General features: G+C 43.1%; 1 protein-coding gene across 1 annotated transcript in view; it reads left to right on the forward strand.

The window, feature by feature from the left end:
• The window catches only part of LOC135702060 (SPEG neighbor protein-like), a 350755-nt gene extending 325775 nt beyond the window's left edge, over positions 1-24980 (forward strand). The window contains exons 7-8 of the mRNA XM_065223052.1: positions 6973-7141; positions 24074-24980. Of these exons, the coding sequence (XP_065079124.1) occupies positions 6973-7141; positions 24074-24237 (333 nt within the window). The 3' untranslated portion in view covers positions 24238-24980. The remainder of the gene's footprint in view (positions 1-6972; positions 7142-24073) is intronic.
• Positions 24981-25611: the final 631 nt, after the last annotated feature.

Below are 25611 nucleotides of genomic sequence, written 5' to 3' on the forward strand. Positions count from 1 at the left end.
CTAAGTACTTTTTCGTAGTTTTTAGTTTTCGGATTTGAAAGATCGTCGGTTACAGTGGCCTGCTTACTGAGCAGAAAAACGCTGTCCCAGGTCCTTACATATCAAAGAGATTTATGGTAAAATCGCTTGTGTATCGTGTATTTTGCGAAACTCGTTGTTGTTGTTGGTTCCGGGTTTGAATGGATACACAAATTTGAGCAACGGTATTATGTAATATGAGGAGCTCGGTGGCTTTAGAGCAACCGTTTTTGCTTACTGAGCAGAACATTATGAGTCTAATCTCAGGCCCATCCACATTCAAGATTCGTCAATCGTTTTATTTGTTAATATGACTACATGGTAATATCAGCAACTCGGTGATTAAAAAGGTGCTCGTCTGCCTAGTGGCAAACGTTTTTGCTTACTGAGCAGAAGACCGTGGGTTTAGTCCTAAGCTCCTTCGCGTTATATGATCGTTAGATCATCAATTCAGCTTATCGTTTACCAAAACGAACCCTGCTGCAAACCCAACCCTCTTATCCAACATCCCAGTGATTCCTCGTGGAAGCGCAGAGGTGTTCTCGGCTTCCATCAAAGCGAGTGTCATGTCAACACAATCCTTCCCATTCCTTTCTTGACCTGTGTTCGGGCGCGGCCGGCGCTGGTATTGCCCAATTTAAGATTTACACATTGTGTTATTACAGCTGATCTGGCAGTAACAGAGTAGCAACCGTGGGCGGTCAATCAAGCTCAAGCTCAAGCTCAAGCTCAGTCCTTCTGCTCTCCAAGCATTCCTGAAGTTCTCTCAATTATATTAAAGTTTTTCTGAAGTTTATGGAATTGACCGGAATTTATTGAACCCTACCCATATAAACCTTCGAACTTGGCTGAAAGTCTGGAATTTCTTGAATTTCACTAAGTTATGATGTTATTGGAAGTGCCGTTAAAATCTCTGAAATTCCCTAAAGCTCGCTAGTCTAACTTATCTTATCTTTCTTTCTTTATTAAAGAGACTTTCAGCCATCAGCTGGTTCATCTCTGCGTTAGTCTAACTTCTTTGGAAGTTCTTTAAAATGTCTATTTTACTCAAGTTTTTTTTTTCAGAAATTATGTTGACTTCTCTAAAGTGCTCTGAATATCATTAAATTTTTCAAATTTTATTAAAAGCTCCTGCAGCTTCCTGAAGTTGTTGGAACCACTTTGAAAATCCTGAAGTTTGCCAAAATTTCCAGAAGTTTTCGGAACTTACCTTTTGTTCTCACAGATTGCCTTTAAAACATCCTGAAATTCGCAGTACTTCTTCTCATTCCCCAGACTCTCCTGAAGATCTTTATTGTTTCCTGAAGTTTACGGAACTTCCCTTATGTTCTGTACGATGATGTTACTGGAATTGTTCAGAAATTAATGGAACTGCTCAGAAGATTTTTAAGGGAATGTTCAGCACTCCAAAAAATAATAATTACGTTTCGATTTTTCTAAAAATTTTGGAAAAAACTATCAAAAATATTTTAAAAAATCACATTTTTTCTTATTTTCTAAAGAAAATTCTAGTAAACAAACTATTTTTTTAAGTTATCATGGTATAAAGTTGGACTCAAGAAACCACAAAACATCAACTTTTAGGTTTTGCTGAGAGTTCAATTTTTGTTCATGATAAGATCGAAAAAATATGATGACATATTATTTTTGTCAAGAATCTTAGGAAGAAACTGATTTTCTTGGATTTTTGACCATTTTTTCCAATATTTTTAGAAAAATAAAAACGTGTCAAAACTAAATTTTTATTTTCGGGCCGGTAAACTTTCCCTTAAACTTCCCTTTAAACATGGACAGGGTGTCTACTCAATCCAAGGAATCAAATTCCCTGAGTTTCCCAGGTTTTTCCAGGTCGGATGAAAAAAATTCCAGGTGCATACAAATTATACACATTATTATTTTATCGAACCCCCCTGTTTGCTGGTGTTCACACTGCTTGCACATGTCGAAAGAACTGTCAATTTAGATGTCAAAACAAAACTGTATCACGAATCAAAAGTAAATACTTCCATCATGAATTACCGGAAAATTGTTCTAGTTTCGGCAGACGTATTTGCTTTTATTATTTTAAATAAAATGAGAAAGAGAAGGTGAACTTTGTGGAGTAGGAAATGGTTGGTCAGGAGCAACACCGGCAGGGATTTGACTCATCTTGTCCGTCAAGAGCTGCGATATGAAGATGAAAATGGATTTCAAAACTTCGCCAGGATGTCGATACCAACTTTAGACAAGCTAGTGGGAAAAGTTCTCACTAGATATACATGATTCCTTGAGTTCTGAAAATTTCTGTTAACAACTCAATTCTGCAAGGTCTTCAAACCTTCTGACGTCCCTGAAGTTTTGTTTCTGTTCTCCGGTAAAATTTCTTTAAAGATCAACAATCTTTCCTGACAATCTGCAAATGTCTCGGTAGTTCTATAGATTTCTTTGAAGTTCTGTGTGTTCTTCAAAAGTTCTGCAAATTTTCCTAAAAATCTACAAAGTTCCAGAATCCCTAGATTAAAGATCCTTGAGATCAACAATTATCTATGATGTTCACAAAATTTCAAATAATCTACAAACTTCTCGAAAGTTTTGTAATTTTCTCTGCAGATTTTCATGATTCAATGAATATCTGCAAATATCTCTGAACATCTATACAATTTTCTAAAGAATTAAAAGATTATCTAGAAATTGTTGAGCTTTCCAGAAGTTTTAGGAAGTATTCTGAAGTTTTTCTAATTCTTCTGAAGCTGTGCAAATATCTCTAAAGATCAACGAACTTACCTGAAGTTCTGTAAATGTCTTTCAAAATCTAAGAACCGCAGTAAAATTCTGAAAATATATTTAAACATCTGCTAAAATTTATTTCAAATTCTGTAAAGTTTTCTGAAGTACTGTATTTCTGCTCTAAAGTTCTACGAACTGCCCTGAAGTTCAAAAAAAATTTCACAGTAGATCTCCGAACTTTTCTAAAGTTCTTTAAATTTCTTTGTGGATTCTTGATCGGCGAACTTTCCCGAAGATCTGTGAGTTTTGCTAAAGTTTTGCAAATTTTTCTAAAAAACGTTATAACTTTCTGACGTTCTACAGACTTCTCTTAAGGTCTACGGACTTCTCTGAAGTTCTTTAGATCTATCTATTTCCGACTTCCATGGAGTTCTGCAAAATATTGTACTTTTGTACTTCGCTGCGAATTGTTTTTGGAATTGAGGTGCTTTTCTGACATTTAACGATTTTTCTGAAGATCTCACATTTGTGTGAAACATTTTGTCAAATTCCTGCAAATATCTTTAAAGTTCTGTAAAGTTGTCTTAAGCTCCGTAGCTCTATTCCCAAGATCTACAAAAAAAAAACTTGAGGCTCAATAAATTTCTCAGTAGATCTGCAAACTTCTCTGATGTTTTGTAAATTTCTCTAGGGTTACCCTGAAGATTTGAAAATTTCCTTGAAGATTACCTAAAGTTGTCAAAATTTATCTGAAAATATTTGAGCTTCTTTGAAGTTTAAAATGTCTCTCTCAAGATCTATAAATTTTCCTGAAATCGTGTAAATATTTTTTTAAATCGCCGAACTTCCCTGAAGTTCTGCAATTTTTACTGAAGATCCATTAACATTTCTGAGATTCTTGTGATTTTTTCAGAAGTCCTGTGATTTTTTTCAAAGTTCTGTAGCTTTGTTTTGAAGATCTACGAACTTTTCTGATGTTGAATAATGTTTCGAGGATCTCCAAACTTCTGTGAAATACTTTATATTTCACTGTAGATTCTTGGACTTGTCTGAAGTTATGCGAATTTCCCTGAAGATTTGCAAAATTTCGCTTATAGTTTTACAAATTGATTTGAAATTATTTTTGCTTGCTTGAAGTTTTGAAAATTTCTTTGAACATTTATCTGAAGATCTACGACCGCTCTTGTGATTTTGTTTTTATGAATTTCTGTTAATAACTTTTAATTTGTTTGTAGTTCTGTTCTCAAGATCTACGAACTACCCTGAAGCTCAACAAATTTCTCAGTAGATTTCCGACCCTCTCTGAAGCTCAAAAAAAAAATTCTATGTTGGGTCTCAGACCTGCTGTCTGGCATGCTTATTCTTATACAATATATGCTTCGTATGCTTCCTTTTGACGGTTGCCATTCTCTCTTTTTCGGCTGTTTCCTTTTTACGACGATTTTGATCCTCCACATACAAATCAGCGAAGAGCGAGCGTGACAAGACTCTCTGAATGAACTTGTCTCGTTCGCACACGTTGTCTTAGCTGTCAGATGCTTGTCAAGTTCAGTGTCCTTAAGAAACGTTTCGAGAAACTGAACGAAAAACTTCTTTTGAATTACGAATGAAGTGATAATTGGAAAATTCCCTGAGTGGAACCAAAATTCCCTGAATATTCCAGGTTTTTCCAGAAAAAATAAAATTCCCTGTAAATTCCCGGTTTTCCAGGTTTTTCCAGGTAGTAGACACCATGATGGATCTTCTGTGTAGCTTTATTAATGTTTTTAAGTTCATTCCCTTCATTTTTTTAATATCCTTAAATTCTCGGAACTTCTTGATGGTTTCCTCTATTTTACTGAAATAAATGGAACTGCCATAAAGTTCTCGAAATGAACCTAAAGTTTAAGGAACGTCTTTCAAGCTCTTGCCGTTTTTCTGATATTCATGGAACTGCCCTAACATTTTCAGAACTCACCCGAAGTTCCCGTAACTTACGCATAGGTCATTAAGCTTAAATTTTCCTGAATTTAATGGAACCGCCCTAAAGCTCTTGATCTCCGCTGAAGTAAATTTTCCTGAAATCTATTAGATTGCCTGGAGCTGTCGAAACTTACTCTTAAAGATCTTTTAACTTTCCCACATTTCTATCAATCAGAACTTCTTGAAGGTTTCAATTTTTGCTGATGTCAATAGATCTACCGTATTTTAAATTTGACCAACCGAACTTGATACATTCACAAGCTTAAATATGTAATCTAGTAATCCAGATGGGCATCCGAAAATGCCTTTATGCATTTTGGTGCGCAACTTTCATAAGATGATTATATGAATATCGATATTAAGATCATTTTTAACGAATTGACGACTTTTATGGATGTTCCGGATCTCCCACAAGACAGTTTTGTGACCACCAGTGTGCGCATGCTGGTCTCAGATTCAAATTCATTCATATGGCATCACAACAAGTGATTTAAAAAAAATCGCTACGCTATTCGGATCTTCCGGAGGACCGTTTCTTGAGTACCTGGGTCTGTAGTTGGATCTTAACCTTCAATCTTCAGTCTTCGTGGTTAGGTATATCAATATTGTAGAAAAATAAAACTACAAGGGGCTTATATAATAAATCGTATTTGTTAATTGCAGCAAGAGCTTGTGTTTTGTGTAGGAATTGGAATTTGAGCGGGTTCTCTCTGTTTATGCTCTTTAGTATGACGCGCTTGACATAGATGGCCGACAATGACTCATGAAGAGCTACTGATTCCGATCAATAGCTACTGATTCCGATCAATAGTGGCTTCTTCCTCCTTCTATGGATGCTCATGTCGGCTGCAGCTCGCTGCTTGCAGGCAGCCTTTCGTTGTGTACTGGAGAACACCACCACTCACCACGCGGTGATTGAATTAACACCGGTCGGTCAGACCGGATGGAATTCAACTTTGAAATCTGTGTTAGGGAAATCGCTTTTCGCAGGCAATCAGTGATCATTTTCATTCGTGCAATTTTCAATAGTGATATTTTGAAAAATGATAAAGTCTTAAATTAAACAGATGCGTCGAAATATTTCTGATCGATTGGTGATAAAATTATTGAAATTGGTGCAGGGGCAGCTGAATTATTAAAGTTCAAAATCTTTCATAATTTTGTTTCATGTTCCATTTTCGGTTTTCACAAAGTGAACCCCCATATAGAAATCACAGACGTAGTCCTACGTCAAAAACAATCAGTGATCAATCTCAATTCGAAGTTCGATGATGAACTATCGGTGCGAAAGCCGAAAAATGTAAATTCTCAATCGTGATAGCAACGAACGGTGCGTAAACAAGTTCCTAACTAAAATAGCAATGGCTAAAGTTGTCTAACTAGCAGTCCCAATAGCAACGCATTGGTGCGGGTACTCTTAGAGCGCATTGTATGAATATTTACGCTCATTGTTCTCAAAACAAAAGAAGCGCTCCCAGCGAATCCCCTTTTTCTACGTTTATCCGTAGGACGAAGAAATACTAATGGCGTTTCAATGCGTTAGGACGGAATTGAAACTCGTAATACGAATTTAGAATCAAGAAGCAGTATTAGATGTTAAATGATATCTCAACCATTTGTGACTCTGTATCAAATCCAACGGTACGCGTGGAAAGATGAAAAAAATTTAGAAGCCATCTTTGACAGATATATTCCATTTTTAGTTCAAACCCGTTAAAAAATGAGAGTTATAGGGGGGGTTGTGCTTAGTAGGATGGAAATTAGATCAAAAACCCTAAAACGAAAAAGACCTTCCAGACTATTCCACAAGAATTTCAATTCCAACATGTTTAGCTACGGTAAAATTAAATCGGTACGATTTTGTTAAGAAAAGACAACCATGATGCATCAACATAATCGAGTCATTTGTCTGGGCGCAAAAAAAAATATCTAGAACATTTCGATTCTGATTATCCCCTCAATTCCGATTCTCCGAATTCGAAAAATGAAAGTTAATTTTATTCCAATTTCAAGCAACAGTCCCAATCAAATAAATCCCATCTTTGCAGCGCACGCGAAGAAACAACACAAGCCCAGCAAATCATCACTCATCTTCACACTCGCGTCCCCACAAAAACCACCCCTGGGAAAAGCTCCTCTTACACACAACACCTACACCGATTCCGTTCTCCACCTCCATTCAGGAGCGACTTGTTTTATCTTCATCTCCGATTGATTTCATTACACCACACCGCATTTCCCTTTTCTCACCACGTTTCGGTCTGTTTCCATTTTTTTTTTCCGCAGGAAATCAACTACGATTCACCACGTGGCGGCGTCTCGGTGATAACGGAGAAGGGTGACATCACGACCTCGTATCTGCTGATACAGCGGGCGAAAACCTCCGATTCGGGCAAATATACGTGCTCACCGTCGACGGCCAATCCGATCACGGTGAACGTGCACGTGCTCAATGGTGAGTATCTACCTACCGGAATGTGTTTGATGGTCTAGGGCTGAGCTGTTGCGGAACCGATTTCAGCAAATATTTGCGTGACTTTGCTCCAAGATGTGTTGCGTGTTGCTGTTAACATAGAAACGTTCATTACTAGTTTGTTTTCCCAGAGGGAGCGAAGATTTCACGTCATCAGTGATGCTCTCATTCACTGCTCCATCGAACTGACTTACCAAGTTGACTTATTGAACTCATTTCGGGGAAAAAGCCACGGGCTTCAGTATCCGTGAACACCGCTGTGAGTTTCCGGTTCGTTTATTAGCAAACCATGTTCCCAGGAATCGGAGGAGCTGATTATCGAACTTGATTTATGGGGTGCTTCCGATGGTGGTGTGTCTGTGCAAACGTGGCCCCCTTTCTCGGGGGAATCGAGTAACACGCCACGTCCGAACGGTGAAAGTCAGTCTGGCAGCTTGATTGCTTCGCTTTGTGGTGGCGGGCGATGGAAGATGGGCAGAGGAAAGTTTTCTTTCGGGGTGGTTTCGTTTCATTTTTACGAGCTAATAAAACTGAAATGCCGTTTGTATTTATGTCTGAAACGTGATGGCTGGAAATTAATTGGCGAAATAAGCTGTGTTGTCGGTGGAAATCTGCACGATTTACCGGAAAAATCGACCGGCTAGTAGAAGTTCTGGCGGTTGGAATTGCTTTCGGCCACAAAGAACGTTAATGGTAGATTTGGGAGGGACAAGAGAAAAGGTATTCCGTTACTTCATAAGACTGCTCCGCGCAAAGTAGAAATATATCCTACTTTATGTTCAGCATAATGCAGAGAAAACTACGCTAGGAATTTTAAGGGATTTTCTATGTCACTGAGTTCAGAAGATTAAATTCGTTGCAAAGCATTGCAACAAGACGTATTCCATTGGAAACCGTTTTAGATCAAGTTTTTAAAATCCAAACCATTTGGGTGTGGAGAACGGGTCTTCCGATCCGCTACTACAGGCAAGAACGCTTGTCTGGATCAATCATTCCGGCTCCGGGATGCAGGCCTGCAAGCCTCATGGAAGTCCTTAATCCCCTCATCACAGTCGAGCCACTCCTGCCGGCGTTCAGCAGACATCCCGGTCCTGTGTATGAGAATGGAGAAGGGATCTTCCAAACCGTCGTCGCAGACAAGTATACACACATTTGGAACACTTCTCCTCCAGTAATGCCACACTCCAACCGAAGCTATTGAAATTGTTGAAACATCTCTGACTTAAGCTGTTGCACCTAGCGTCGTCTCACTCAGCATGCCAACATACCGTCTAGCGTCGCATCTCGAAGTGCCCATCGCAACGAAGCGTGTTCCCGATCGCATCGAATTGACCAGCTGCCATTTGCAGGGTGGTGGAGTGCTGATTCCGGTTAAGAACACACTGTAGTGTTTTTTTTTTTATGCAGGGGGAATCTGCTCACAAACTCAGGGTGTGGGATGGGAGAATTGCACTCCCGACCCACTAAACCTTACCCTGTGCACTTGGCCCTTGACCTCCTCGGAACCACACGAGGGCATTACTTCGTGGGAGAGGCCGCTATAGCGCTATGGCGCTTCTCTAGCAATACTTTATCGATCTAGTCGGGCAGTAGGCAACTGCTGCTCGGCACGCCACTGTCGTTGTAGTTCCAGTTCTCGGTGTTACCACACATATTAGGGACGATGTTATCCGGAGTGGTATCCGCTCCGCATATCGCTAGCATAACGCTCGATACTGGCTCGAAGCGTGCACAGGCGAACACAACGTGTTCGGCCGTCTCTTCGACGCCAGCGCACGCGGGGCAGGTGGGAGTACTTGCATGTCCGAACCTATGCAAGTAACTCCTAAAGCAGCCATGGCTTGACAGGAACTGTGTCAGGTGGAAGTTTACTTCCCCGTGGCGCCTGTTGACCCAGCTTGATACGGAAGGTATCAAGCGGTGAGTCCACATCCCCTTTGTCAATTTTTCCCACTCCAACTGCCATCTCGCGGTCGACACAGCTCGCGCGTTGTTGCACACCCCTCGAACGGTCCTCGCGTCATAGCACACCACGTCCTCCTTAATGATGGGGCCGATTGACATCATCCCTGCTATGACACAGACGGCCTCCCTCGAGATAGTGCGGCATGCACTGGCCACCCTCAAGCACATTAGCCTGTGTGTACTCTCTAATTTCCGCCTGTGACAGTCAATATCCAGTAGCGCAGCCCACGCAGGGCCACCGTATCTGAGGATAGATACTACGACCGCAGCGAGGAGCCTGCGCTTACTGGCATTCACTGCCGAGCTGTTTGACATCATGCAGGATAATGCCCCCACAGCCGTAGACGCTCTCTTGCAGGCGTACTCGACGTGGCAGCCGAAGCTGAGCTTATCATCGAGCATAACCCCCAAGAGTTTCAGAGAGCGCACAGACCTGATTGTGCTCTCGTCGACTGTCAACGTCGCATGCTGCACCGACATGCGATTGTTGACTACGACCACTTCCGTCTTGTGATGGGCAAGCTCCAGTTTCCTGGATCTCATCCATTCCTCCACAAGCTTGACGGAGTGAGCCGCTGTCAGCTCTACCTCCTCGAGGGATTCCCTGTAGACTACCAGCGTGACATCGTCGGCAAAACCTACAATTTTTACGCCTACTGGAAATCTTATCCTCAACAATCCATCGTACATGACGTGCCATAACACCGGGCTGGAGCCTTGTGGCACTCCTGCGGTGACTCTTACGCATTTTTCGCCATCTTCTGTGTCGTACTTCAACACACGATTCTGGAAAAAGCTTTCCAGAATCTTGTACAGCCCTCCGGGAATTTAGAGCTGGTGTAGCGAGCGGACTATCGCACCCCAACACGCGCTGTTGAACGCGTTCTTCACGTCTAGGGTTACAACCGCGCAGTAACGAATGCCCCTTCGTTTCCGGTGGACCACCTCTGCCGTCTGGATAACGTCGCGTATGGCATCCACCGTGGATCTGCCCTTACGGAACCCGTACTAGCCGCTCGAAGAGCGACACGGCGTTCCTCCCGAGATTCAGTCATACGAGCTCGTTGCATCCTCCTTCTCGCCTGGAGGCAAGACGCCCTGAGGATAGCAATCAACTCGCTCCACCAGTACACCGGTCTATAGCCATGCCTGGGATAGGCTCTCCTAGGCATGGTTGTATCGCACTCCCTTGTCAGCGCTGCTACCAGTTCTTCCCCCGTCCTTCGCCAAAGACCTCGTCCTTGAAGAACGACGTCCACCAGCCTCGAGCGCATTCCCTCCTGCCACTCGCCTCTCACCTGGCCCCACACTGTACCGAATCGCCTGATGGTCACTATGGGTGTAACCCTCATCGACCCTCCAGTGTAGGTTGCCCTCCAGACAAGGGCTGCAGTACGTCACGTCGATGACGGATTCTGCACCATTCCTTCTGTAGGTACTGACCGAGCCGGTGTTGGATAGTACAACGTCCAGTTTGGCCAGTGCCTCCAGTAGGATGCATCCTCTCTGGTTGGTGTGGTGGCTGCCCCACTCCACCGCCCATGCGTTAAAGTCGCCCGCAATGACCACCGGTCTTAGGCCGACAAGTACCGCAGTGAGTCTGTCCCCCATCTGCGAGAACTGCTCGATAGACCACCTGGGTGGAGCATAACAGCTACTTAAATATACTCCATTAACCCTGGCGATCACGAATCCCTCGCTCGAGTTGGACACGACTACCTCCTGAATCTGTTTCGATGGCTAACTGTAATGTACTAGAACAAATCGCTATCTATCTCCCACCTAATTTGAGTACCGAGTTATATACTGCTCATGCTAATGCAGTACAACTTGCCTGACATGGTTGGTGGAGTCTGACATGGTTGGCGATATCAATCTTCCTAATTTGCGATGGCATCTTGACGAGGACATTAATGGATTCATTCCTTCGAATGTGTCTACTGATACTGAGATGAACTTTACAGAAGCCATGTTTGCCAACGGCTTTAGGCAGAATAATAGTTTCGTCAACACAAATGGCAGTCTGCTGGGCCTTGTATTTACCAATCAACCGGAATATCTTGACCTGATTGCACCGTCTTCTCCGCTGTTACCTGTAGATAACCATCACACTACTTGACGATCATGACCAATGTTTCAAATTTGACTATTCGGCATGCGTGGGAAAGATTATCGAATAATGGTACGGTAGATCAGATGTTATCAGCTTTTTTCGAATATATCTCGGAAGTTATCAACCGTCATTTACCTCGAAAAAGACAAGAATCGATATCTGTTTTCAACCAACCACGGTGGACTCCTGAACTAAGTAACCTTCGTTACAATGTACGTAAGATGCGCAACAGATATTTCCTTACACAAATTGGGTCCGACAAAGCTAGACTCCGTGCGCTTGAGTTGGAATACAAAGTAATTCTTTCTGCAACACATGAAAGCTATTTGCTCAGTATTCAGTCAACCGTCAAGCATAATCCTTCACACTTCTGAGTCTTCATCAAGAAACAGAAAGCTGGAAATGGAATCCCTGGCTCGGTCAACTTCGATGGAACAAATTCTCGCTCAAGCTCAGAAGCAGCCAATGTCTTTGTTACTTTCTTCGAGAGCGTGTTTAGTAAAGCGTGTTGCTTGGGTAGTATGTGTTTGGCTGGAGACACCAGTGATACTGCGCGCTTAATGTTGTGAAACCATTGGTTCCAGCTCTATCTGCATCAACGTCTTCATGATCACTGCTTCGTGACCACCTTCAACTACCGTAACTACTTCAGAGCCTGTAAGATCACCAGCGTAGTTGCATTTTAGTTGCACTGGTCCTGGCAGGATCTTTCTGTTCTGGTCAACTGGTAGCACACCTGTTGTCTCTCAGCTCTAACTGCATCAGCGTCTTCATGATCATTACTTCGTGACCACCTTCATCTGCCGTAGCTACATCCGAGCCTGTATGATCATCAGCGTAGTTGCCTTTTAGTTTCACTGGTCATAGCAGCAATTTTCTCTTCTGGTCAGTTGGTAACACACCTATTCTCTCCCAGGTAACTATTAATAAATAGTATGTGTCTGGCCGAAGACACTAGTGATACTGCGCGCCTAATGTTGTGTAACAATCGGTTCCAGTTTTCACTGCATCAACGGCTTCAGGATCACTGCTTTGTGAACACCTTCATCTGCTGTAGCTACATCAGAGGCTGTATGATTCCCGGCGCAGTTGCTTGTTAGTCTCATCGGTTGTGGCAGCCTCTTCCTCTTCTGGTTAGCTGGTAGCACACCTGTTTTGTCCAAGGTAACTATGACCCAACCGGGGGATTCAAGATTCGCTTACAATTATGTGGGATTCATCATCAGAGGATGTTAGTGGAGACCGCATGAACCGCGAATGCGATATACAGTCAGGAATCCTTATTGCCAGGGTAGCAGGGACGTGAATAAGGAACCGCGAATAAGGATACCCACTAGACTGATGCAAAATTTGAAATTTTCGCTTCACAGTGCTCAAATGGTTCAAAATTGGGCCCTGATTAGCCTCCCAAAATTTGAACTCATTTAGTTAGAAACTGACTTGGCACAAACCATTTGAAGTTTATATGGGAATTACTATAGAGAAACCATAATTTCGATTCATATCTATCTCAAAATTCACCAGTTCACTCTACTTTAGAAAATGATAGCTGCGCTTGTTGAAAATTTTCTCAGCTACAACTTTGTTGAAAACCACTTTTCGATCAAATGTAAGGAACAAAAATTATTAATGATTCAAGTCACTGATGTCTTATGATTATTCTCAATCAACTGTTCCGCAGGCAACATTGGTGTTTATGGCGCGTAGAATAGAGAACAAAAATCATGGCTACTATGTCACACTGCAGAATACAGTGTTGCCCACAATATAGTTGCTTAATCTTGCCATAAGATTATCAATCCTTTAAACAATTAATAACTATTTAATTTGACGTTTGGATGAAAAATGGTCTTCTGCAAAGTTGTAACTGATAAAAATTCCCATAAGAATAGCATTAGAATTTGTTAACAGTACAATATTTAAAAAGGCTAGAAGACAATGAACAAAAAGTTTTGTTTTCCCATAGTAATTTCCATATAAACTTCAAATGGTTTGTGCCAAGTCAGTTTCTTATCAAATGAGTTTTCACTTTTGGAGGCTAATCAGGACCCGATTTGGCACCGTTTGAGCACTGTGGAGCGAAAATTTCAAATTTTGCATCAGTCTAATACCCACAGCTTATGGGATTTTCACTAATGGGGGCTGTGGTGGATTATCTCATTTCTTACAATATTTAGAGCTATACTGTCTTGCACAAAGTTGTTGTACTGAGATAGACCAACAAGCCTGTGTCATTGAATTCAGGTATAATTGGGAACTACGCCGCTAGGGACGCTTCACTTTCATGTTACTTATGACGGGTGCTATAATATATGGATCTTATGTCCAACATACAATATTTCGTGATCCTGGCCTTATAGAAAGTTGCTGTCTTCAGAAAAGTTAATCAAGTAACCAAGTCATTTCGGATGATGGCCATATTAGTTCAGAACTCTCTCACTACACAGCGCTACTATATAAGCTATATAAGCTGTATCTCAAAATACTGGCCATATAGAAGGTTACTGTCTTTAGCAAAGTTGTTCAGGTGACCAAGTCCTTTCGGATGGTGCCCATATTATTTAAGAACTCTCTTACTACGCGGCGCTAGTGTCCAAATGAACTTCCTTAATATGTTATTTCTGGAAAGCTTGTCCATATAAGATATTGCTGTGCAATGCGATGACACGAAACGGAATAGGGATGACGTGTAGCGAGGCTGTAAATCGATTTTGGACGCCATTTTAAAATCCAAGATGGCGGTCATCGATTCAAGAAAAACTGTCAAATACCCTACAATATGGGTATTTTCGGAAAGGGAACGACGTGTAATGGCTGGAAATCGATGCCAGACACCATTTTGAAATCCAAGATGGCGTCCATCAGTTCAAGAAAAACTGTCACATACGCTACAATATGCATATTTTCGGAAAGAGGATGACGTGTAGAGGCTGGAAATCGATGCCAGACGTCATTTCAGAATTCAAGATGGCAGCCATCGGTTCAAGAAAAACTGTCATATACCATAAAAAAAAATAACAAGCCAAACTTGCTACTTTAATTATTAAAGGACATCAACGTTGGACATTATATATTAGAATTTTAAGGTAATTCTGAAAATAGTTCACAGTCAAGTGTGAGGCGAATTATTTGTAAAATCAAAGGAGAATTACAAGCTACTTCTGAGTAGAATTACATCCATATTTGTGGGCTTTGGGGTCGTGTGGCGTTACCCATCATTTAGGCGTGTTGTGAGTGCCACGAAGTGAGGGTTCGATTGCCGTTCCAGCCGATGCAAATTTTTGACTACCTGAAGATTTCTTTACTGGTCTAAGGGGTGTGGTGTGTTGTCTGTTGTCTAGTGTTAAATATTCAGTCTGTGCAACCTCTGGTTGAAGACAGTGTCAATTGTCTTGTCAACTCTGATGATAATTGCATGGAGATTTTGTCAATAAAGGAAATACAATCCGGAAGAGAAATCATAGAAAATTCTTATGACGAAACTTAAGGAGTATGCTGATACGAATCATGAAAATAATTTCAAATGAATTCTGTCCAATGTTTCTATGGAGATCAATTTTAATACAATTTTAAGCGCAATTTCTGGGAGACTTTCAAAACCATTTTGGCAAAGTACTTCCCAAGTAACAATTTTGGTTTTATGAGGGTTCTGTAGACCATGATTTGGACTTGTAGAATGCTATAAAACCTCTATAAAGCTTTCAATGTTACTTGGGTTGAGTACTTAGATAATACTGAAAAGGATTTCAAATACAATTCTGACCTTACCTACAAAGCAGTTTAAAGGGAATTATCGGCTAGGTACGAGAAGAAAGTGGCGTTCATTCCAAAGAGTGTACCAAGGAAATTGTTGAGAATATTTTAAGAATTTCATAGAGAAAAATAGACACAAAATTGAGCCAATTCTTGGGAATAATTACCAATTTGAGGGTGTTGTGGGATTGGAGAGTGATTTATAAGAGATTACAAGAGGTAATGCTAAGAACTCTTAGAATGTAACTGGAAAAGTTTAGATATTTTCAAGATTATTTTAGGGGAATATAGAAAAGAAATATGATGGAATTGTAGGATGATTCGAATTGAACTAAAAAGTAGAAGGGTCTCTGCCTAGGGGCACGAACGGAAGCCTGACGTAGGACCGCTAGTGGACGGAATAAATGTGAAGAGCATTTAGTTCTTTTGATTAATTATCTATTATCCCAACTCTTTTCGTTTTCGAATTGTAGGCAAATTTGTAGTAATCTTTTTCAAAGAGAAAGTTGATTAAGAGAATCAATCAAAATCACTTGCACCCCGCTTTACAAGATTACAACTCTGGAGAGCATTGTGTGTGGTCGTTGGGGTCTTGTGGTTCTGAATATGGATAAATTCACAAATAAAATCTATTCCAACTCTTTACTGATGTAAGCTTGATGGCCCTGAAAAGGGCCGTTTTATTGAAGAGGACATCCATGGCCACTTACGCTTGGTGTGTTTAGTGTAGGTGACAGCATCACGGACCTCATTTTTCAGGAACACCTTCAGCACACCTCGTAGATCAGACCGGAGATACGTTTGACACCACCACGGTGAGCCAGACGACCGATGGCGGTTATCTCGAAGAACTTTGCGATGACGCTTGCCGCCTCCTTTACCAGACCTTTTCTTTCTTTGCTTGTTAGGTGTGAATGAGTGGACTAGCAACCACCTTCCTACTGCTGCTATTGCTGTTCACCACGTCGTCCGAAGCGAAAATGAACTAACGCCATTTAGTTTAGTTTAAATGATCTTTATTTTAGTTTAACTTGGACGATTACCATATAAATTTTTACTAAGTGATTTAATTGCTTTCTTCATCTTTAGGTATGGGCAAAATTCAAAATTTGTTTTACAGAATTAGTCCTAGACTTAGTACACGGTCGACCACCTTGGTGGGATTGGTTTGTTTTGTTTTTAGAATTTGAAGAGAAACTACTTAATACTACTATTTACAGCTTAAAACTAACCTACTCTATTATATACACTTAACCTACTATGTACAAATTGCTTATTAAAGCATGTTCAGAAAGATTGCATTTTTGAATAAATTTAGTTGTCATATCATCAATTTTGGAATCTACTTTGGGAATTTCTGCCTCTTGATGGAGGTCTGCTATTCTTGTGTCGAATGGACGATCTAGGATCATCCTCAACACTCTATTCTGTGCAACCTGGATTTTGTTCCTGTGGGTCTGAGCGCACGATTCCCACACCGGGGCGGCATAGAAGATCGCGGGGGCTATGATCTGTTTGTAAACAGCCAGTTTGTTTTGCCTTGAGAGGCGGGATCTGCGGCAAATGAGCGGATACAAACACCTAACCAAGGCGGAGCACTTAACTAGGGTTTTCTCTATGTGCGAGCGGAACAGGAGCTTCTCATCGAACAACATCCCGAGATAAGTAACATCAGTGGACCACTCGACCCTTGTACCATCCATTATTACGGTACAGGAGGGAGACGGTTTAAGTTTTAATGATTGTCTGTGAAGGAACATGATCGCTTGGGTTTTCGAGGTGTTGATTTTGATTTTCCACGTGGTGGCATAATCAGTAAAGGTGTCAAGGCATCGTTGGAGCTTGTTCGTAATTTCACGAGGCATCCTACCCTTGACGGCTATCGCGGTGTCATCTGCGAACAGAAAGAACACGCAACCGTCTCCTAGAGGAGGGATGTCCGACGTGTAGATGCTGTACAGCAGTGGTCCCAGCAGACTCCCTTGCGGAACACCTGCTGGGATCGGAAATTGTCCCGAAAGGGAACTATTCAACGACACCCTGAACGACCTTTGCTGGAGATAGTTACGGGTGATTTTCACAAGGTATGGTGGAAAGTTGGAGTTACAAAGCTTGTATATAAGTCCGTCGTGCCAGACATTGTCAAACGCCTTTTCGACGTCTAACAAGGCCATGGCTGTGGACTTGGATACAGCTTTGTTACTTCGGATGTTATTCATCACCCGCACTAGCTGATGATTGGTGGAATGCCCCTTGCGGAACCCGAACTGTTCCGGAAGAAGAATGTCATGTTCCTCCACAAACTTGTTTAGTCGGCTGAGGATCAATTTTTCGAACAGCTTGCTCAGCGCTGAGAGCAGGCTAATCGGTCTGTAGCTTGACGGTAGTGAAGGGTCTTTCCCAGGTTTGCGGATCGGGATGATTTTTGCCACCTTCCAGATGCTTGGAAAGTAGTGCAGCTCCAAGCATCTGTTGAGGATGGCAGCCAGCAGCGAGTGCACCCTCGCGCTGAGATTTTTCAACTCTAGGTTGAATATTCCGTCAAACCCGGGAGCCTTCATGTTCGTACTGTGTTTCAGCGCTGAGCAAATTTGTTCCTCTGTAATCCGTTCTTCTGGAGGGACGGCACAAGGGGAGGCATCTAACGTCTGGACGCACTGCACAACCTGGTTCTCGAGTGGACTTGGGATTGTAGAGCCAAGCAAATGCGACTGGGCAATGTGCTCCCCAATTGCATTGGCCTTCTCTTCGTTGGTGATAAGCCGTTCGTCATTGACTCTAAGTGGTGGAATGGGCTTGGGGTGAGACTTCAGCACCTTGGCAACCTTCCAGAATGGTCTGGAACGGTCGTCCAGGTTCTGAACGAGCCGCCCGAAACTCTCGTTCCGGATTGAGACCATTCTGGAAGCGATCTGCCGATTCAGATCGACCATTTCGTATTTACGCTGCAGATCCCCAGTCCGCTGAAACTGGCGTCTACGAACATTTCTGAGCCGAATCAAGAGTTTGGTGTGGGAATCAATTGCTTGAAACTTACCCCTCACAGGAACTCGTCGAACGCACTCTTCGTCAGCCACGGATATGGCTTGATGGAGACCCTCCAGGGCCCGGTCGATGTCCTCCACTGTGTCGAGCGGTGGGTTGTCGTCGATGTGGCGGTCGACCACGCGTCGAAACTGGACCCAGTTGACTCGATGGTAGTCCTTCCGCTGGCACGGTGCAGGGGCCACGTTGTAGCCCAGCTCGGTCAGCACCGGTTGGTGGTCCGAACTCAGGTCGTTGACGGCAACCGGCTTGGCTAATCTGGTGTTTGCCAAGAACAGGTCCAGCGTCGATGGGTTGCCCGTCGGTGATGTGAAGGTTGGTTCGTCCGGAAACCAGACGGAATAGAGACCATGCTGGGAATGGTCGAATAGCAGGCGGCCGTTCTGGTTCTGCTGGTAGTTCCGCCAGGCCTCGTGCCGGGCGTTCAGGTCCCCTCCGATTACAAAGCGGGCATTGGTGTGGGTTATGATGGCAAGGTCGTTCTTGAACTGCTGTGCTGTACCATTGCTAACGGTACATTGCCGGGGGCAGTAGACAACGATGAACCGGACGTTTCCGGTCGATGTTTCCACCTCAACGCCGACGGCCTCGATGATGGAAGTGCGGTAGTGGGGTAGGGTGCAGTACTTGATGCCTTTCTTGATGATGACCGCGACACCGCCCCCCCTGGAGCTGGTGCGATCAAGCCGGACAATGCTGTGGTCGGGCAGCCAGAAGCTGTCACCGGTCTTGAGGTGGGTCTCGGTGAGAAGGCCCACGTCGATGTCGTGCTTGCGGAGGAAGTCTGCAAGCTCAATGTTTTTCGCCCCTACGGAGCGAGCGTTCCAGTTGGCGATCTTTATGGGTTCACGGTCCATAATTAGCGACGAAGGAGATGATAGCTTGGAGCTGTTGTGTTCTTGTTGCGCAGGTGCGCTTGATGATGATGGCCTGGGCCAACAGTGTGACGATCTCATCCGTTGACAGCGGAGAATCGTCTGTAGCTTCACCGGTTGTACCGGCCAATCCCGGAGCAGGGGGATCCGTCGATGGCCCGGAGGCTTGACCGGGTACTGCAGCGGCAGCCAACTGTTGGTTGAGCGGGAGCGGCGGCAACACTGGAATTGGCCGTGATTGGACCGGTGATAACGGAGGAAAGTTCTGCGCGTTGTTTTCTGGAACCTTCTTGCGACCGGGCTGGCTGTTGGACGAGGCCTTCTTCCGGATCTCGGCGTATTCGGCCCGCTTCGGACAGGCCTTACTCGTGGCCTTGTGGGCGGCACCGCAGTTGGCGCATGTGGGAGTGGCTTCCTCGATGCTGTCGCAGTTGTCGATCTTGTGGTTTTTGCCGCATTTGATGCAGCGGCTGGCCATGCGGCAATTCCTGGTGCCGTGCCCGAACAATAGGCAGTTCGAGCACTGAGTGACGCCACGGTGGGTGGGTTTATACCGCTCCCACTTCACTACGATGTGGAACAGTGTGCGTGTCGTCTGGAGATCCTTCACGGTTGTGGAGTTCTTCTCCAGATGGACCAGGTAGAGCTGGTCACGATACTTGATGGCCTTGCTGCGGGTCATCTTGTGGACTTCGACCGGCTTGAGGCCGTTCGCCTTAATCTCGTCCATTAAGGTGGTGGTGTCCATGTCGTGGAGCCCGCGCAGCACCACTTTCAGCGGCTTGGTGGCCTCGATGTCGTGGGAGAAGTACTCCAGCTTCATTCTGTCCAAGAGGGCCTGAACTGCGTTGAAGTGTTTTTCGGCCGGGACCATCAATTTGTAGCCTTCCGTGCACCGTTGAATGGTGCAGCGAAGGCCCTGCTTAATGTAGAAATCCAGCTGCTCCCATAGCCCGGGAGGGAAGCCCTTCACATAGAAGGGTGGCAACTTAACTTTTTTTCGGCACCGTCTCAGGGTCCGACTGCGGCTGGGCTCCGTTCTGCAGGGCGGAGAACGGATTGTTGCTCAGCAGCTTTTTTGCTGCTGATACGGTGGCGCTGCTGTCTTCAGGTCTGGGTCGTTTAGTTCCGGGAGGCCCCGGCTGCGGGTCCGCAACGCCTGTCGGGATGGGCAATGGGGTTTTCTTCTGCTTCTTCTGGGCTGGCTCGGTGGTCGCGCCGTCTCCTGGGAGAGTCTGTTTTCCCGGTAAACCGGCACTCGCGTTACCGCGCGATTTCTTACCCATGGCTGGGTTAGCGAGAGCGTCACTACACAACGCGGAGCTAATTCGACTTGCGAACGAACGAACGAAACTAGAGAGAATTCAAATCGACTGAACTGCTCAACAGTCTGGCAGCGAATCGAACTAACGCCATACAGCAGCGCTCTTTTATATATTTTCAGGTTAAAGCAGAATGATGTGCAACCAAGTGGTATATAAGCTACAAAGACTCCTCCCATTATGAGTAGTTTGCTATCAAGCAGCGACACTGACTCTTTCCCTTTTTCGTACACGGCGAATGAGAACAACCCAATTTTGAGTTTAGTTCACTCATAATCGCCAAAAGTGCAGGAACTCAGCGATGAGTAAATTTGTGGAAAACCTAAAAAAGTTGCCAGAAAATGAGGAAATTAACGAAAATTTTATTCAGTCTCGGAGTAGTACATACCAATAAACTGAGTGAATCCAATCTTCACTTTTCTCAAATTCGGGAATTTTTTCCTGGAAAATCCTGGAAAAACCTGGGAAAACATGAGGCAAATTTACTTATCGCTGAGTTCCTGCACTTTATTTCTTATTTCTGAGATAACTAAACTCAAATTTGGGTCGATCTCATTCGCCGTGATATCACCTTGAAAGATATCGGCGCCGGTGGTTAGCGAGATTACCTCTCACCCCAGCAGGCCTGGGTCCAATCTCAGTCGGCGCCACCGGCATGTTCTAAGGCATAACATCTCTGATCACGCTTTCCTTCGGGAAGTAAAGCCGTTGGTCCCCGGTTGAGTTGATGGGTCGATTGGTAGGGTCCAGGTGTGGGAGCTGCCTCCCTGACGTCGGTAGCATTGGAGCTCAGTACGGAAAACAAATCTCGCGTCATTTTTCAATAGGTCCTATCTACATTGATCGATTCTCTTCATCGACACTCTCTTTCGTAAATAACTCGGCTTCACAAATGTTTCCTGCCGTCTTTGTCGAATTAGATGCTAGATTGTTGCTTTTTCCATCGAAAATATCCGGCCGTGGCGATTCAAAGTTGATCAAGGTTGATCAAAATAATTTGTACCCCTGCTTCCAGTTTGATTACATGAGCGTTTTGTGTGATCGTTGGTTCTGAATATGGACAAACAAGCAGATGAATTCTATTCCTACTCTTTACTGTAAAAAGCTTGGTGGCCCTGAAAAGAGCCGTTTTGTTGCCAAAGTTGGTGATGATTTAACCTCCGAAACCAAACAGAGTGCGTCTCTGTCGAAACGTAGATGACATCCATGGCCGCTTACGCTTGGCGTGTTTAGTGTAGGTGACAGCATCACGGATCTCATTTTTCAGAAACACCTTCAGCACTTCTCGTAAATCAGACCGGAGATACGTCAGACACCGCCACGGCGAGCAAGACGACGAATGATAGTTATCTCGAAGAATTTGCGTTTGGTTCTGAATATGGCGATGAGTGTGCAAAATATTACGCAATTCCATCCTCCCTATTCGCACGCGCCCGAGGATCGGAGGCGAATGCCACTTCGACTTGTTTCGTCTACTTACTACTCTCTGACGACAGTGCTGGGGAAGCAGCATATGCATGTAAGTAATTGGTGGATTTATTAGTTAATCCGACGCTTTTGGACAATGCTGGACATTTACCAGTTTTTAAAAAGTTTCTTGTTGAAAATCAACATTCAGAAGCATTGTTATCGATGAGTAGCCATATTTCTGATCGATTGGTGATAAAATTATTGATATTGGTCCAGAGGCAGCTGAGTTATTAACGTTCAAAATCTTTCTTAATTTGTTACATGTTCCATTTTCGGTTTTCACAAAGTACCCCCATATAGAAATCAAAGACGTAGTCCTACGTCAAAATTCGACCTGGTACTTTACGGGTTAACTGCAGTGTATTTTTATTAAGGGAAATGGATGTAATGTCGGCCTAAATAGATTTAGAAAGAATAAGTGCGGGTTGTGCTTAATAGGCCGGAAGTGGGGTAGTTAACCCTACCGTAAGATTTGCTTAAGAGAAACAAATTGTTGAGATATTGTTAAAAAATCTAGCACTGCTTCTTGACCCCATACTCGGCCTACGGAATTAGGCCTAATGAATTGAAACGCCATTCAAACGCCATTGAATTCACTTCGGCCTATCGGATGAAGATAGAAATTGACTCGGTCGGAGCACTTCTTTTGTTTTTGAGGAAAAAAAATGGGTGTAAACATTGATATCATGCGTTCACATTGACTGCGTTCGGAAGCTTTTAAACTGAAATATCGTACCAAATGCATAATTGACTTTTTAACTCTGAAACAATGGATTTATTTGATGTTTTTTTGTTCGATAGGCCCAAAATGGGCGATTAGCCAAATGTCCAAAATTTTCCCGACTACGACTACGATTACTTCAGCGTGAAACATTACTCGTTTGTTCCATCTCATCTCTTTAAAATCTTTCTTGAAAATAAACAAAGAAGCCTTGTGAACCCTCAAGTCACCCTCAGCCACGAAGCAGCTTTTAGCTGCTTTGAAGAGTTTTGAATCTTCAATTGAAGAATATCTTCGATATCCTTTACTTTAAACTTCATCCGCTCTAAATGATTTGGCTGCAACAATCCCAGATTATTTTTGACTTCGTACATTGCTTGATCCGATGTTTATTAGTATCAAACAAACCACATTTTTCGTGATTAGTTGATGCAATATGGCCAATATTGTAAAGCTTGAGCTTTTTCTTATTTGGAACAAGATCGTCTACAAAAACGAACAATTTCGCACGGTCTTGAGGAGGCAGAAAGTTAAAACTTAAGTTCTTCCATAAAATATTTCTCAAAAATAATGCCTTTGATTTAGCTTCTGGATCCACAAGGCGGAGTTATCCTTTTAAATAATCCATGTACAATTGATTCCTGTTCAGTTTATAAATAAAGCAGGCGGACTTTATCTGGCCTAGCTATCGATTTGAAGGCGGAATAATCTGTGCGATTTACCATAGTTATGATAGCACAAAGACATTCAAAACTATACTACGCTCAAAAATATTCAATAGACGAACATTGTGGATTTTTAGACTTGCTTTAATGCTCGAAACAAACCTCCCATAGTTTGAATCCACCATAGAACTCCAGCTCCTTTCAATACAAACTCCTAAAATGTTGATACTATCAGCTTCCCCAACACAACACATTGATTGCAATTGCATTGTAAAAGATGTAGACATTCTCATACTGAAGCTTTAATGAAATTGTATATGTAACAAAAACGAGTTTCATTGAAACCGATAGGGAACATGAATAAATGACGTAACATTTTATGGGGGAGTGGGGGGGAGGTGGTTTGGAGGGTTCTGGTGTTTCAGAAGTTGTGACCGGCCATGTTTTAGGTATTGCAAAATTCGCTACGATGGGGAGGGGGATTCAAAAACTGGTCAAAAATATGCTGTCATCTATGGACGGTCCTTAACATCAAAAACAATTCTCAGAAATCAGCTATTAAAAACACCGAATCGTTGATCATTTCCCTTCGGGAATTTGATATAATTTTCCATGTCCTACAACCAGAGTACCCTTTAGGGGGGAATGGTTAAACTTTTTTCCATAATTAAAATAAATTTTCAGCCATTTCCTCGGAAAATGAGAGTTCCAAGAACATCTGTCACGCAAATGTAACCAAGACTACAGATAGAGCGAGAGAAACAGGGAAAACTTTCCGGTCCCATTACAACTTCCGCTTCAGAATTTCATTTTGAAGCAGCAGACGAAATATTTGGCTCCGCTGCGGCTCATCCCACCCTTGCCTTCAATTCTAACTATCTTCCGCCATTGCGATGCCATTTCCTCGAACTCTTAATGGGTTCCATGTTATTCTTTTTCATCGTCATCATCATGATCTCTACCATCTCGCTCTCTTTCTTTGCAGGCGAACAACCGGCAGCGATCCAGAGCGGTCCCGCGCTGCAGAGCAGTCTGGTCCTGTCGGGGTGCTGCTGTCTGGTGCTGCTACTGCTGTCCATGACGATGACCACCAGCAGCAGCAGCAGCAGCAGCGGCGGTGGCGGCCTACGGTGGTCGGCTGTCAGATAAAACTGGCCATAAATCAGCACTTGACTCGACTCGACTGGACCCGATCCCGAGAAGTAGTTATGGAGTAGCAGTAGTAGCTGTAGTAGTAGTAGGTACCGTTGCGGCTGCGGCGAGATTTGCTTGCGGGTCAGACGACGACATCTCGTGGCAACATAGTGGCGCGTCGGGTGGTGGTGGTGGGATAGGATGTACATAGAATTTAAACCGGCCAACCGTCCTCGTCGTCTGGAGTTTGAAATCGGTGAGGAATGAAAAAAAAAAAACACATCAAAAGTAGAAGCAAGAACTACCCGAACAATGCGCGCATCGCTGGAGTTTTGCTAGATGGGGTTTTTTTTTCCACCAGCGGGTCTTGATGAGTTGCTAGTGGCAAATTATTTGTTATCAAGTGTGGTTCTGTACATGAGGAATTGTGATGGATTATTTTGTAATTTGAGAGGATGAAACATTATAATGGTTCTGTGAACTCTTTGAAAGAAGTTGAGGCAATTGGTAAAGCAATGGATTTTATCCAAATTTGCTACACTGTTCTGTGAATGCTGAAAATGAGGATGATGTGAATCAAATTCCATAGCAATCAAGAGCAGTCCCAATTCAGTTGCGTAAATTGAATCATTATTTCTTTCCAGGAAAATTTTCTATCAACCCATAAATTAACACAGCAGTAAAGGGGTCATTCAATAATTACGTAAGTACTTTGTGTGGGGAGGAGTTTCAGAAAAATCTTATGTAATCATGAACAAGTAATGAACAGACCATTCAAATATTCATACAAAGGGGGGAGGTGGATTTTTGTTGAATATTACGGAGTTTTACAATGAGGTGAGAGGAGTTTGTAAATGCCAAAAAAGTGCTTACGTAATTATTGCATGAGAGGAAATTTGGCACGCTTGAGTGAGAACAAATGTTTAACCATGAAATAGCGAGTGCTCTGATTTCTCGGTACGAGCAAGTTTGATTGAAACAAAAGAAAAACATCAACAGAAGAGGAAACAAAAACACATCTGTAACTAAATTTCAATGGAATTGCGTGGGGCTCGCCCAAAGAGAAAGAGAAACAATACACCGGAATAGGTTGAACCAGGACGACGTTGGCCGGAAGAGAGAAAGCTCGACTCATTCGTTGAAGATGCTGAGAACTAGAAGAAGTTTGGAAGGTTAAAAAAAAATACGAGTTGGCTGAACAAGAAAGCATCGCTCTGCAGCACAAGCGAAAAACCAATGTACAAAAAGCAGATCAAGCAAATGAAAAATTATTCCTGTCCGAGTCCTTTTTATCTCCTTTTTTTGATAAATGTATATCTGTATAATGAAAATTTGGATGCAGAGTGCTGCTGCTGGCTTGAGTTTGCCTCGAGCGAAGGAGGAAGAGGC

The sequence above is a fragment of the Ochlerotatus camptorhynchus genome, unplaced genomic scaffold, assembly GCF_037179485.1.
Source record: "Ochlerotatus camptorhynchus isolate MF236.1 unplaced genomic scaffold, CSIRO-AGI_Acam_v1.1 ptg000015l, whole genome shotgun sequence".
NCBI lineage: Eukaryota > Metazoa > Arthropoda > Insecta > Diptera > Culicidae > Ochlerotatus > Ochlerotatus camptorhynchus.